We start from the raw sequence: 15,882 nt of genomic DNA, 5'->3' as shown, positions 1-15,882 counted from the left end.
GTCTGGATTTGAATCCTGGATCTGCCACTTAATAACTTTCTGACTTTAGCAAGATAACCTTTTTCTGTTAAACAGGGGTAATGATGTACTTCTTGACAGAGAGATGACCATCAACTAAATTATCAAATGTGAAGCATTTAGAACAGTGTCTGACATATAGAAAGCACTCTTTAATTGTCTTATATACAAACTATTATTATTTAAAACTATCCAGCTCCTTTAAACATTAGCTCACAGACTCCACTGATAGGAGAGTTTGGGGGAATGTTAGAGAAAATAATATATTCTCTACCTTGAACTTTCTCACTGCCATCCTTCAGCTTTTTTATTTAACACAGTGGCTACATGAAAATAAAGTAAGCCACCTTCTATTTCAACCACTAAACTATCAATTAATGCTTATTTTATATATTTTTTAGGACATTTCTGATTCATTTGCATCCTTGAAGAGCATCTGTAGAAGAGGAAGGAAAAGATGGGTGTGAAAACATTTACTCATAGCTCCTCTTCCCACAGCCAGGAAATGCTTGGAAAGCTAAATATGCTGCGAAATGATGGACATTTTTGTGATATCACTATTCGTGTCCAGGACAAAATCTTCCGGGCACATAAGGTGGTACTAGCAGCTTGCAGTGATTTCTTTCGCACCAAACTTGTAGGCCAAGCAGAGGATGAGAACAAGAATGTGTTGGATTTGCATCATGTTACAGTAACTGGCTTTATACCCCTTTTAGAATATGCGTACACAGCCACTCTGTCAATTAACACAGAAAATATCATTGATGTTCTAGCTGCAGCCAGCTATATGCAAATGTTCAGTGTTGCTAGCACCTGCTCAGAGTTCATGAAATCAAGCATTTTATGGAATACACCCAACAGCCAATCAGAAAAGGGTCTAGATGCTGGACAAGAAAATAACTCAAACTGCAATTTTACTTCCCGAGATGGAAGTATTTCTCCTGTGTCTTCAGAGTGCAGTGTGGTAGAAAGAACCATTCCTGTCTGCCGAGAATCCCGGAGAAAGCGCAAAAGCTATATTGTTATGTCTCCTGAAAGTCCTGTGAAGTGTAGCACGCAAACAAGTTCTCCCCAGGTATTGAATTCTTCAGCTTCCTACTCAGAAAATAGAAATCAACCAGTTGACTCTTCTTTAGCTTTTCCCTGGACTTTTCCTTTTGGAATTGATCGAAGGATTCAGCCTGATAAGTCTAAACAGGTAGAAAATACCCGGACTTTAGAATTACCCGGCCCATCTGAGACAGGTAGAAGAATGGCTGATTATGTGACTTGTGAGAGCACAAAAACTGCCTTGCCACTGGGTACCGAAGAAGATGTCCGGGTCAAAGTAGAAAGGTTAAGTGATGAGGAAGTCCATGAGGAAGTGTCTCAGCCTGTCAGTGCATCTCAGAGTTCACTGAGTGATCAGCAGACAGTGCCGGGAAGCGAACAAGTCCAAGAAGACCTTCTGATTAGTCCACAGTCTTCCTCTATAGGTATAATGTCTTCTGTGTGTTTCATGATGTTTTTCTGTGTTTTTCAAGTCAATATGAGCATTTTTAAGTATCTTTTGTATCAAAGTTTTGTGCTGGATCCTATAGGAAACATTAAAAAGAATAAAACATGATAACTGGATTTTTTTAGATGATATTAGTACTTTTTTTTTTTTTTTACAAGTTACGGATTGGGAACGAGAGAGAATAGTTAAACGATTTCTGATGAGATAAAGGCAGATTACGTTACATATGAATTGTGAATTATTTTCAATGCAAAATATACCAGTTTTTAAAAATCCAGTTAGTGTTTTATTCTTTCTCAAAATATTTACTGAAAACTTACCATGTGCCAAACGTTGGGGATACATGATAAAAAAGACACAGTCTCTGCAACTGAGGATTTAATAGTCTAATTGAGAAAGCAGATGTGTAAATCTAGCACTAGGCTGGAGATATGAACAAAGTGTTAAGGCTTCACCACAAAAAGAGCAAGTTAACACTAATATATTCAAGATGTATTTTAGTTAGTAAGCACAAGTTTGCCCAGGAAAGGGAATGACATTTCTTTGAAAATGAATAAAAGCACAGAGGTGTGGAAGACCTTTGCATGTTTGGTGAGTGGCAAATTCAGTGCAAAATAATGTGAATAAAGTATGGAAGCCTTCAAGTATTGGAAATAATGAGAGAAGACAAAATGAGCAGTTGAGCATATTGTGAAGAGTCTAAACACAAGTTTCAGTTAGGATTGCATTCAACTGCAGATAACAGATCCCCTCAAAGTGGCTTAGACCAAACAGGATTTTATTTTTATCCCATAAAGTGTTCAGAAGTAGGAAGTCCAGGACTAGTATGGTGGCTTTACAGTGTAATCATTGGCCTAGGTTCCTTGTATATTTGTATCCCTTGTATATTTATAATCCACCATCCTTAGTTGGTCAGTTTCATCGATAAATTTATTGCTTCATGGTTCATGGTTACATGATGTTTGCTTCATTTTTAGCCTCATATTCTAGTAAGGGGCAGTGCTTGTGTCAGAAAAGCACAGATGTTCCCAGAAATCCCTAAAAAGCTTCTGCCAGATTATGTCATGTGGTCTTCCTTAGCTATAAGGGAATTTGAGAAGATGTATATTCAGTGGGTATATAACTGCCTCAAACAAAATTGGAGAATGCATATTGTGTGCAACTAGCAGTGTCTGTCACAGCTAGGCCATTTAAGTTTGAATTTTATCCTAGTGGTAATGAGTCTACCTTAAAGGGAATAAAAATTTACACATTTACAGATAGTTAGGAAAATTAATTTAGTATTGGTATGCAGTGGAGGTTGACTAGACAGAGACAGTCTCAGAAACCAGTTACACTAGTTGTATTTGTATGAATGAAGATGCTTAGAGTAAAACTATAAAGATAATGGATATTAAGAGATTGAGAGACTTCATAAAGGGAGAATCATTACTACCTGATGATGTTGAATAAGGATTGAGGGAATGGGAAAGGTTAGAGACCTCTAGGTGACTAGAAAAATAGTGATAACATTTTATGTTCATTGATTTTTGTCATAATTTTTCATATTATCTAAATAGAAATGTCTTATTATAATTAATCTTTTACAGTTACTTTTTCTTAGTGAATGGTACAAAAAATATTGGTAATTATATAATGGGTAGGAGTCTATGAAATTCAGTTACTATAACTTGAAAATCATTGGAAGAAGGTGGGAACCTAGTTTTAAGAATAAGTCAACAAGGTCAATTTGGTTAATTATGCTTGGGTGATGGTCCAAGTAATGTTATGCTGCAAAGCAGTTGAAAAAGGAAGATTGGTGAAATCAAGACTGAAGATTTCCAGTTTCGGTTTTTTGTTTCTGTTTTCTTTTTTAACTTTTTGTTTTTAATGTTTATTTTCGAGAGAGAGAGACATACAGAGTATGAGCAGGGGAGGGGCAGGGAGAAAGGGAGACACAGAATCCGAAGCAGGCTCCAGGCTCCAGGCTCCGAACTGTCAGCACAGAGCTGGATGTGGGGCTCAAACCCATGAATCACGAGATCATGACCCTAGCTGAAGTCACACTTAACTAACTGAGCCACTCAAGCGCCCCTGAGTCTTTTTCTTTTAGCAGTGACCGAATGAATCTCAAGGAAAAAATATATATAAGAGCTAAAACCAAAGGACTGATCCTTAAGAAATAGCTGTCTTCAGGGAGAAAAGAAAAGCCAATAAAAAATAATAAAGAGGATTTCTCCAAAAGATTGGAGAACCAGGAATGCTGTATTAACTTTGTTGATTTCTTGAATTTTGACCCACTCTATGAATTTCCCAGTGTTGCCACAACAAAGTGTACCACAACTGGATTATTTTAAACAATAGAAGTTTATTCTTTCGTAGTTCAGAAGGCCAGAAGTCTGAAATCAAGGTGTCAGCAAGGCCGTGCTCCTTTGAAGGCTGTAGAGGATTCTTTTCTTGCCTCTTTCCAACTTCTGGCAGTTACTAATTCTTGCTTTTCTTCAACTTGTAGTTGCATCCCCCTGATTTATACCTGTCTTCATGTGCCTTCCTTGTGTTTTTGGCACCAAATCTCCCTTACCTTACAAAGACACCATTTCTTGTATCAGGGCCCCCCTACTCAGGATGACCTTGTCTAACTTGATTACATCTGCAAAGACCCTATTTCCAAATAGGGTCACATTCCTAGGTATCGGGGGTTAGGACTTGAATATATCTTTTTTAGGGAGACACAGTTCTACCCACAGCACCAATTAAAGATCATATTCCTGAATTTGGATCAAGTCATATTTTTCTTTTCTTTCTTTTTTTTTTTTTATTTTAAATCCAGTATAATTATCATATAGTGTTATATTGTTTCAGGGGTACAATATAGTGATTCACCAATCCGTATATTACATGGTGCTCATCATGATACGTGTACCCTATTTTTGAGAGAGAGAGCACAAGCAGGGAAGGGGCAGAGGGAAGGAGGAAGACGCAGAATCTGAGACAGACTCCAGGCTCTGAGCTGTCAGCACAGAGCCCAACGGGGGGCTCAAACTCAAGAATGATGAGGTCATGACCTGAGCTGAAGTCGGACACCCAACCGACTGAGCCACCCTGGCGCCTCGGGTGATACATGTACTCTTTTTTTTTTTTTTTTTTAAATTTTTTTTTTTTTTTATTTTTGAGACAGAGAGAGACAGAGCATGAACGGGGGAGGGGCAGAGAGAGAGGGAGACACAGAATCGGAAACAGGCTCCAGGCTCTGAGCCATCAGCCCAGAGCCCGATGCGGGGCTCGAACTCACGGACCGCGAGATCGTGACCTGAGCTGAAGTCGGACGTCTAACCGACTGCGCCACCCAGGTGCCCCGATACATGTACTCTTAATTCCCTTTACCTATTTCACTCAAACTACCCCTCCACCTTCCCCGTGGTAACATCAGTTCTCTATATTTAAGAGTGTTTTCAGTTTTCTTTTTTTTTCTTTGTTTTGTTTCTTAAATTCCACATATGAGTGAAATCATATGGTATTTCTCTTTCTCTGACTTATTTCACTTAGCATTTTACCCTCTAGGTCCATCCATGTTATTCCAGATGGTGGGATTTCATTCTTTTTTAATGGCTGAGCAGTATTGATTGCTTTGTGTATGTATATGTGTACACACATATACACAACACTACATCTTTATCCATTCATCTGTTGATGGACATGAGTCAAGATAGTTTTGAAGGGTTCAAGTGAACACACATTCAGTAATGTATTTGATGGCAGGAGATGTTAGCTATATGTTCATATGAGTTTTTGTTAAATTACTAGTCTTTAATCCTCAACATTTTCTGAATAATTAACTATTTAATGAATGTTACTGTTTTTAAGTATATTTATTTACTTAGCAGGGGAGGGGCAGAGGGGGATAGTAGAGAGAATCCCAAGCAGGTTCCATGCTGTCAGCGCAGAGCCTGACACAGGGATTGATCCCATGAATCAGGAGATCATGGCCTGGGCCAAAATCAAGAGTTAGACATTCAACCAACTGAACCACCCAGGTGTACCTGAATATTACTGTTTTAATTGTTTATCTGAGAACTTAGAAACCAAATATTAATCTTAATATCTTGCTAACTAGGCATGTGAAATAGTCTGATTTTATCACTCTCAAGTATATCTAATCAGTTCAGATTTTGCCTTTCTATCTTACTAACATGATTAAGAGAAGTTAGGAACTTCAGTAGAATATACCTATCAGTTATATAATTTACTTCCAATATATACTCTCAAAGATGTAGACTCTATTTTAAAGCTGACATGTGAGTAACTATGATCTGAATATCATGTAGTCAAATAATCTAAAAGCTGTTTTCCTTGCCTTCACAATAAATGTAGTAATCACTCTCAATTAACCTATCTTAACTTCAAATCTATACAATAAAACAAAGCCTTACAGTAAAGTTAAATTGCTATAGTAGGCAGTCAAAATATGTGGGCAGAAATGTCCATCGATGGATGAATGGATAAAGAAGATGTGGTGTGTGCATATATATATATATATACTCGGCAGTCAAAAAGAATGAAATCTTGCATCTACGTGGATGGAACTGGAGGGTATTATGCTAAGTGAAATTAGAGAAAGACAAATATCATATGACTTCACTCATATGAGGAATTTAAGATACTAAACAGATGAACATAAGGGAAGCAAAAATAATATAAAAACAGGGAGGGGGACAAAACAGAAGAGACTCTTAAATATGGAGAACAAACAGGGTTGTTGGAGGGGTTGTGGGAGGTGGGGTGTGCTAAATGGCTAAGGGGCATTAAGGAATCTACTCCTGAAATCATTGTTACACTGTATGCTAACTAACTTGGATATAAATCAAATAATAAATAAGTTAAAAAATTTTAAAAAAAGTAAAGTATGTAGGCAGGAGTAAGGAAAAATGTTTATAGTACTTTTTTTTTCCATATTCCGTAAGAATACTTCATAAGAGTATTTACTTTTACTTACTAATTTATTTAAAGAAGATATCTAAAAGTAGTTTGTCTTTCCTAGGGACTGAGAATATAATATTTAATACATCCATTATTACAAAATTCTGAAGTAATAATTTGATTATCCATGAAATTAATCCATATAGGATTTTACTTGTTCTTTTAAGTTCCTTTTATTGCCAGTTGCACAGCATAGGGTTGTAAAATTGGACATCCCCAGTTTAGAGAATCAATAAATACAGCAATGAAAGAGAAAAAAGACTACTAAATTTAGGTTGGGTCCTGGTACTCAAAAAGGTGGTCATCAATATCTGGTATAGTTTAAGAAAAAATATAAGTGAGAAAGAATTCATAATATGGCTTTTTAATTATTTGTCTTGAAGTATCATCTTTATGTATCAAAGACAAAATAGTACTAGAAAGTCCACAGTTTGCTATGCTAAAGGAATTCAGTTTTTCCTAAATTTTAAAATCTGCCATTAAAAGTTAAGTGATTGTTACAGGGGTCAGAATATTGAGAGGTAATGTGACATTTTTCTCAGCAGTAGTGAATAAATAATTAGTTTGAAGTGGGCAGCTAGAATTACAGGTAGAATTACAACACTGAACATATAGAGAAGTCGTATAACTATGATTAAAAATTAGAATTTGGAGTCAGACAGATCTAGATTCTGTTACTGGTTTCTGCCACTTAGTAGATGTGTGACTTTGAGCAAGTCATTTAACCTCACTGAGTTTCCATAACTATAAGGTAAGGATAGTAATACCTGTCTATTAAGTATGTCAGTGCCTTCCAACAAAAGACCACCAGGAACATACCATAGTTGAACAGTTTGATGTGGTAGTTTTAAAATCTGAAAATCCCTAACAGTTACCCCAAATACACAAGGTAAATTAGTGTGCAGCAGGCACCTGTAAACCCTATGTTCACATAAGAAGTAGTATCCTAGTGGTGGGAGTTTGGGGAACATAAATATCATTCATTACAACAGAAGTGAGTCAGTTTTATGTCCCTTAAAATGGACAAATTCCTTGGGGCTCCTGGGTGGCTCAGTCAGTTAAGCGTCCAACGTCAGCTCAGGTCACGATCGCACAGCTCATGAGTTCGAGCCCCACATTGGGCTCTGTGCTGACAGCTCAGAGCATGGATGGAGCCTGCTTTGGATTCTGTGTCTCACTCTCTCTGCCCCTCCCTGGTGGGGAGTTTGGGCTAATATAAGTATCATTCATTATGACAGAAGTGAGTCAGTTTTATGTTCCTTAAAATGGACAAATTCCTTGGCTAAAGTTAAAACAGTTTCTGCAAACTAGGCTGAAGTGTCTCCGAAGAGAACAAGCTCTGACTATCAGAAACAGGATAGCCCCAGTATTAGTGTCTTTCTGATTGAATAGGCCTTGATGATGGGATTGTAATGACATCAGCAGAAGCATTTTGATGATGACAGATCAAGGAACATTTTTTTCACAAGGCTCAGAGCTGATATATAATATGATACAATGGGCCATTAAAAGAGAAGCTACCGGGGCGCCTGGGTGGCGCAGTCAGTTGAGCGTCTGACTTCGGCCAGGTCACGATCTCGCGGTCCGTGAGTTCGGGCCCCACGTCGGGCTCTGGGCTGATGGCTCAGAGCCTGGAGCCTGTTTCTGATTCTGTGTCTCCCTCTCTCTCTGCCCTCCCCTGCTCAAACTCTCTCTCTCAAAAATTAATAAACATTAAAAAAAATTAAAAAAAAAAATAAATAAATAAAAATAAAAGAGAAGCTACCTTCTGGCATATTTAAAGGAATATTAAATTTTTTCAGATCAGACAGAGGATAATGGATTCAGTGATCTGTTAAATTTAAAATAGTAGCTAAAGGGGCACCTGGGTGGCTCAGTTGGTTAAGCGTCCGACTTTGGCTCAGGTCATGATCTCATGGTTTGTGAATTCAAGCCCCGCACTGGACTCTGTGCTTGCTGTCAGTGCAGAGCCTGCTTCAGATCCTCTTTCTCCCCCCCCCGCCCCAACCCAACTCTCTGGACCTCCCTCACCCGTGATCTTTTTCTCTCCCAAAAAAATAAATAAATAAACTTAAAAAAAAGAGTAGCTCTGGTCCAGAAAAACCTATGAGTTTTGTTTTTCCTTAAGTGACAAAATGAGATCTTAGGGAGTCAAAAACAATAGGATAAAGATGAGAAATCACATTAGTTGTAATAGACAGGACTGGTGGTGATTAGTAATAAAGGGATAGATAGAGAAGACTACTGAAGAATCAGAAAATTAATCTTGGAAAAAGCTGTTCATTTTTGAAGTCTGTATCTTCTGGAGAATCCCTCAGAAGGAACGGATGTATAGTAGTTTGAAGGATGTGATGTATGTCGTTCTAAGTTAGGAAATGTGAATCTACTGAACAACACCTTGAAATTTTACTGCTAAATCAGTTGTTAATACCTTATCAATTCCTTTCTACATGATACTCAGTGACAAATTTTCTCTGGTGGCATCTTTTCCAGAAGAACAAAACTCCACAGATTTTAAATCATTCAGAAGCTTCTTTGGTGAATGTTTTCAAAATGCAGCTCGTACTTGTTTGTGATAAAGTTGCAAATCTCTTAAAGTATTCATTCATATCAGCTGGGCAAAGGTTAGAACCTAAGATTTAAACTGAAATTCCCACTTGTAAAAGGTAGTCTGTTATTAACTCCTAAGGAGATAACTTGTGGGTCCAAAAGAGGATTTATCTTACTGCTATCAAGGCTCTTCTGCTATCAAGTATTACCATACTTAGGGCTGTGGAAGTTTGAGGGTTTTTAAGTGCTTTGATGATTATAGTTTTAGAATCCATTTACTCCCTTGTTTTGTTTTGTTTTGTTCTGTTTTGTTTTGAAGTAAGAAAACAGTAAACATGGTATTCAATTTTTTTAGCATTCCACTTGTGGGGTTCTTTGCCCCGTTTTTTTGGTCTGTTAAAACTTTTAATTTAGACCAGGGATATTTTCTTTTATTATTAATATTCAGATATAATTGACGTACAGCATTATATAATCGTGATATTTGCATGTATTGCAAAGTGATCACTGCAGTATGTTTAGTTAACATCTGTTACCACACATAGTTACATAATTTTTTCTCTTGTGAGGAGAACTTTTAAGACCTCTCTTAAGCAATTTTCAGATGCACAATGTAGTATTAACTATACTCACCATGCTGTACGTTACCTCCCCATGACTTAATTATTTTATACTGGAAATGTATACCTTTTGACCACCTTTACCTATTTCTCCCACCCTGCCAACCCTCTGCTTCTGGCAAGCATCATCTTTTCTCTTCTCTGTTAATTATGAGCTCAGTTTGTTTAAATTCCACATATAAGTGAGCCTGGTGGCTCAGTCGGTTAACTGTCCAACTCTTGATTACAGCTCAGGTCATGATCTGATAGCGCAGAGCCTGCTTGGGATTCTCTCTCTCCCTGTCTACTCTTTACCTACTCATTCTCTCTATCTTTCAGTAAAAACATTTTAAAAAAATATAAGTGAGATCATACAGTATTCGTCTTCCTCTGATTTCACATAGCATAATGCTGTGTCAGTCCATGTTGTCACAAATGACAAGATTTCTTTTTTTTTGACTGCTTAATATTTGTTCTCCTCATTTTTCTTGAAGTTTGTGGATGATAAGGACAGTGGAGAGTATGAGTAAGATATAAAATTTATGGAATTCTTCAATAATAATACCAGTGAATGTGTGGTCCCGTTACTAGAGAATAAATTGGGATTTCCCCATTCAGGAATACAAAATCTAGTAATTTTTCCCCACCGTTACAGCATAGCTCTTTAGCATTGTAAGCCTCAGTCTGCCCTAAAAATAAACAATAACCAGAACAAATTGATTGCTCATTTGGAGGTATTTAAAAGTGTACTTCATTGTTTGGTCTGTAGCCATGCTTTTTTTTTGTTTGTTTGTTTTAAGAAACAGGACATCTGTATTTTTTTTTTTAATGTTTGTTTTGAGAGAGTGAGTGAGCAAGCAGAGGAGGTGCAGAGAGAAAGAAAGACAGAGGATCCCCAGCAGTCTCTGTGCTGTCAGCACAGCCTGATTCAGGGCTCGAACTCACAGACCGTGCGATCATAACCTGAGTTGAAACCAAGAGTTGGATACTTAACCAACTGAGCCACCCAGGTGCCCTGGTCTATATCCAGGTTTTACCAGGGTGTGTCAGTGACAGCAAAGGCACACATTGGAAATATCCACGGCAGTGCCTTTTAAAATCCCCACTCCAGTGTTGCATAGTGTTGATGCATCTCAAGTGAACAGTCTTGTTTATGTCAGAAGCTCCCCCCAAAATGGCCACTTGCAGCTCCAAATTGTCATTGGTAGAATTGTGTCAGCTGAAAGATAAGTGTACTAGTTGGTGTTACAGAGAAGAAACATAAAGGAAGCAGATGTTTGACCTAGAAGAGATGGCAGTTTGGGATTGAGACAACCCGTTGAGAATTATGATGGTCCATAAGAATAATGCTTGTGTAACTTTTTATTTCAGGGCTTGGCTAAAGGACAGTTGTCATTGATCAGGAACCAGACAAAACCTGATTCTGGGCATATGAAAGTAAGCAGAGCAGTGTTCAGGGAAACAAAGACAAAATTGAAAAAATATTTATATGGTTTAACCTTTTTAAAACCTCTTCATTGAAAAAAGTTTTCTTTTCACTGAAATACAAACTTACAAAGGGGCACCTGGGTGACACAGTAGCTAAGTGTCCAACTCTTGATCTCAGCTCAGGTCTCTATCTCAGGGTCGTGAGTTCAAGCCCTGCATTAGGCTCCATGCTAGGTGTGAAGCCTACTTAAAAGAAGAGAAAAAGAAATACAACTTACATATAAAATTCACCCATGAAAGTGTATACTTCAGTGGCTGTTAGTATATTCACAAAGTTGTGCAACCACCCCCCACATTCTAAGTTTATAACCTTTTATTTTATTTTACTTTATTTTATCATTTTATTTTATTTTTGAGAGAGAGAGAGCACAAGCAGAAGGGGGACAGAGAGAGAGAGAACACGAGAGAATCTGAAGCAGGCTCCAGGCTCCAAGCTGTCAGCTCAGAACCAGAAGCAGGGCTCAAACCCATGAACCATGAGATCATGACCTGAGCTGAAGTCAGATGCTTAATGACTGAGTCACCCAGGTGCCCCTCCCCCAAGTTTATAACATTTTCATCACCCTAAAAAGAAACCCTGTTAAGCCATAGAACTCTTAGCCGTGACTCCCTCCTAGTCTCACCCTAGCCCTAGGCAAATGCAAATACTCTTTCTGTAGATTTGCCTATTCTAGGTATTTCATATAAATGGGATCATGCAATATGTGGTCTTTTCTGACTGGCTTCTGTCACTTTCTGTAATATTTTTGGGGTTTTGGGGTGTGTTTTTTTTTTGTCTTTTTTTTATGTTTATTTTTGAAAGTGAGTGCATGAGTGAGAGAGGGGACAGAGTATCCTAAGCAGGCTCCTTGCTGACAGTGGGCCTCAAACTCATGAACCATTAGATCATGCATGACCTGAGCCAAAGTCAGACTGAGCCATCCAGGCAGGTACCCCTATATTTTCAGGGTTCATCTATGTCATACCTCTTAGAGGTATCTTACTGATACCTGTTTTAAGAGGAAACATCTACTAGATGTATCTTATACTGCATTTTAGTTCTTTTTGACCAGCATTTTAAGCAAACTCTTGACAATGCTAGAATCAGTCCAGAGCAGAGTGGGTTTTATTTCCACCTCACCAAGACTGCACTACCTCCTAGAAGTAGTGTAATCTGATTGTGAGGAGCAAATGTCAGATCAGTCATCCTGACTTGCCCTAGTCACAACCTCCAGTCTTTTTTTGCAGGTCTTTGCCTGTAACCTTTAATATTGCCAGCACTCTGAATAACTGCAGAATACTACTATAAAGTAGATTTTTCTGTGTGTGTCCATGGTGATCAGGTCCAAATACTGGGAATTTTCCAGTTTTTATCCTAGGACAGATTGAGATGTTAATGTTTAGTTCCCTTTTCTTTAAGGAAAAAGTGAGAATGGGGAAATATTGACAAGTGAACGTTTCTTAAACAGAATCAACAATATCAGGTCTCCTAAGCTGTATTAAAAACAAATCAAAAAGGGATACCTGGGTGGTCGACTTCCACTCAGGTCATGATCTCTGGGTTCATGAGTTTTGAGCCCCACATCAGGCTTGCTGCTGTCAGTGCTGTTGCTCTGTATCCCCTGTCTCCCTCTCTCTCTGCCCCTCCCCCACTTATACATGCATGCTCTCTCAAAAATAAATCTTAAAAAAAAAATCAGAAGGATTTGGAATAAGTTGGATAAGTAGGCATAAGGAAAAGCATAAACGTCTTTGATAGTAAGGGAAAGAGAAAAAGACAAGGCAGGCACTGGGGCGCCTGGGTGGTTCAGTCATTTGAGCCTCTGACTCTTGATTTCAGCTCGGGCCATTATCTCAGGGTTGTGGAATTGAGCCCCATGTCGGGGCTGAGCATGAAACCTGCTTGAGACTCTCTTATCTGCCCCTTTACCACTCACACACCTGTGTGTGTGTGCGCTCTCTCTCGCTCTCTCTCTCTCTCTCTCTCTCTCTCTCAAAAAAAAAGAAAGAAAGAAAAATGCATGCACAGAAATGCTAAACACACCAGTAAGGGTAAGGTTGAGGGGTAAGGAGGAGGTGTGCAGGAAGAATATGGATACAATTAGGGATGAACGTAAATGCACATAGTCCTGTCTCCTTTCAAAAATTTTATCAGTGTATTAGAACATAGTATAATAATTGGTGTTCTTGATGATTGCTATGAGTCATCAAGAAACAAATTATATTAGTATTCTTTTTTTAAGAAGTCAAGGCAAATTGTCACAAATTTTCTAGCACAGATCCCTTACTAAAGTAAGTTTGGATGCCTCAAAAGGGATTAGGTTATATTTTTTTTTTTTTTGGAAAATTTTATTTAAGTGGAAAATGTATTCATTTCCTAGTAATGTCAACTAATTCAAGTGTTCCAAAGGGGAAAATTGAAGTACTGGATTCTAAGTTTTCATCAGAAGGAAATTTCATTCTGTCTATTAACAGATGATATTTATTAAATATCCACATGTATATTGTATTATGCAAACTGTTAAAATTAGTTCAGTTTAGCTTTCACTAAAATATTGCAAGCAAAAGCATGCTTGCTCTTAAAACTTCAGCAAGCTCAGGTTTTTCATTTGGTGAAACAGCATACAATAAATACATTGACAAATTCAGTCTCTGATTTGAACAGGCTAGGTTGTTTGATCTCCCCTCCCACTAAAAACAGCAATGTGGGTTTTGTTTTTTTTTTCTTAAGTTACCTTGAAAGTATTTGAAAAGATAATTAGGGACCTACCAGGTTAAATTTGGGATGGAGGGAGCACAACCCAGAGAGGTAAGTGGATGTCAGAGCACTAAAACTGGTTGTTTACTAAGACATTTGTCAGAACACAAATTGGCTTTGGTTCATTAACTAAAAGAGCAAGGCAAACAGAAGTTAAGGCCCAGAGCATGTTAAAGTTGTGAAGTCTTAGAGAAGTTTCTCTACACTAAGTAGGGACCCCAAAGGACTTTCCCACTACAACTAAACCTGTTCCCCTTCCTCCAGTCTCCAGGGGACTGACTGTAGAAACAGCTGCCTTGGCAGTGAGCAAACTAGAAGATGGAAAGGAAAAGGGGTAAAAAACATATCCCTGAGAAGTTGTGGCCAGTGACCAGCCTTCTTGCAGATTTAGATCCCAATTATTCCTTGCACCAGGAGGCCAGGGAATTTCATTGAATTTGTTTAAGTAGTGCCCTCCAGGAACCTAGCAGAAGAAGCAAACAAAGCTTCCCTGGAACAGGGTATATGCATCTTCACCTAAGCAAATCATTCCTCTACAAGTCCTTTTCAAGGGCCGTAACCACTGTGAAAAACAACCAGGGCACACAAGGAAACACGGCAGAAAGATGACCAACAGGAAAACAAAAACAGGCAGCAGAAATGGCATAGTTTTCACGCACAGATATAAAATAAATATGCTTACTAGGTTTAATGAAATAAGCTTGAACAATAATTACAGACAACAGTATACTTATAAAAAAAACTTGTAGCACATTTGAGGGGATAAAATAGAACTTCTAGAAAAGAAAAAAGTAACCAAAATAATTCTGTCAACCTTTTAGCAGCATATTGGATTTTGCAGAAGAGAGAATTGATGAATCAGAAGATAAATTTAAACAAATCACCTGAATGCTACCCAGAGAGAGACTGTATTGTATTTTAGGGTCCTCCAGAGAAACAGAACCAATAGGTATATATAGGTATATAGAAGGAGATATCTTAGGAGGGACTCAGTCACGTATTTATGGTGGCTAAGTCCCACAGTCCACCGTCTGCCAGCTAGACCTGGAAAGCCGGTGGTGTCATTCCGATACAAATCTTGAAAGTCTGAGAACTGGAGGGTTGATGGTATAAGTCCCAAGTCCAAAGGCCCATGAACTGGAAGTGCTGGTGTCCAAGAACAGGAGAAAATGGATACCCCAGCTCAAGGAGAGAGAGCAAATTTACTCTTCTAACTTTTTGTTCTATTCTGGCCTCAACAGATTGGATGATACCCCACTGTGGTGGAGTATCTTCTTTACTTAGTCTACCAATTCAAATGCTAGTCTTTCTAGAAATGTTCTTAACAGACACACCCAGGAATAATGGTTTACCAGCTATCTAGGCATCCCATAGCCCAGTAAAGTTGATACACAAAATTAACCTTCACAGTGACAATGGTAGAAACTACAGTGGAGAAGAGGATAAGGGTTATGCAAATGCAAACAGAGGTTTGATGACATCCTAAGAAGAGAAGAGAGAATGAGAATTTTCTAAAATTGATGAAAGACATCAATCCATAGATTCGAGCCCAGCAAATCTCAAATAGGAACAATAAAAATACAAACCTAGACATATTACAGACAAAATTTAGAAAATAATAAGACAAAACAAGACATTATCTTCAGAAGTATGACGCTTTAATAGCATCAGAAACCAGTGAGATAATATCCTCAGTGTGCTAAAAGAAAATAACGGCCAGTCTAGATGTCTACACACAGTAAAAATAGCTCTTGACAATGAAACTGAAATAATAGATATTTTCAAAGAAACAGAAACAGGATTCATCAGCAAAACCTCACAAAAGAAAATTCTTAAGGACAGACTTCAGGCAGACACAAAGTGAACACAGATGGAAGGTCTAATATAAGAAGGAATGAAGAGTGAAGGAAGAAGTGAAGTGAATGGACAAATGTAGGTAAATGCTGCTTGCATAAAAGAGTAACAATAATTTATTGAATCTTATTGAATCTCAGTAATTCGTAAGTTGCAGAATAAGATTGTGTGGAAATTGGATT

The 15,882-nt window shown here is 37.9% G+C and overlaps 1 protein-coding gene across 2 annotated transcripts in view; it reads left to right on the top strand.

Moving 5' to 3' along the window:
- ZBTB44 (zinc finger and BTB domain containing 44) overlaps positions 1-15,882 on the top strand; it is a 64,391-nt gene that overhangs the window by 37,729 nt on the left and 10,780 nt on the right. For both annotated transcript variants that reach the window (XM_040483548.1, XM_040483549.1), the window contains exon 2: positions 420-1,493. In XM_040483548.1, the coding sequence (XP_040339482.1) occupies positions 476-1,493 (1,018 nt within the window). In that variant the 5' untranslated portion in view covers positions 420-475. The remainder of the gene's footprint in view (positions 1-419; positions 1,494-15,882) is intronic.

Source organism: Herpailurus yagouaroundi, unplaced genomic scaffold (assembly GCF_014898765.1).
Source record: "Herpailurus yagouaroundi ecotype Mexico unplaced genomic scaffold, PumYag 161, whole genome shotgun sequence".
Taxonomy (NCBI): domain Eukaryota; kingdom Metazoa; phylum Chordata; class Mammalia; order Carnivora; family Felidae; genus Herpailurus; species Herpailurus yagouaroundi.
The sequence above is the reverse complement of the archived record's forward strand: the minus strand, read 5'-3'. Positions and strand labels throughout refer to the sequence as shown.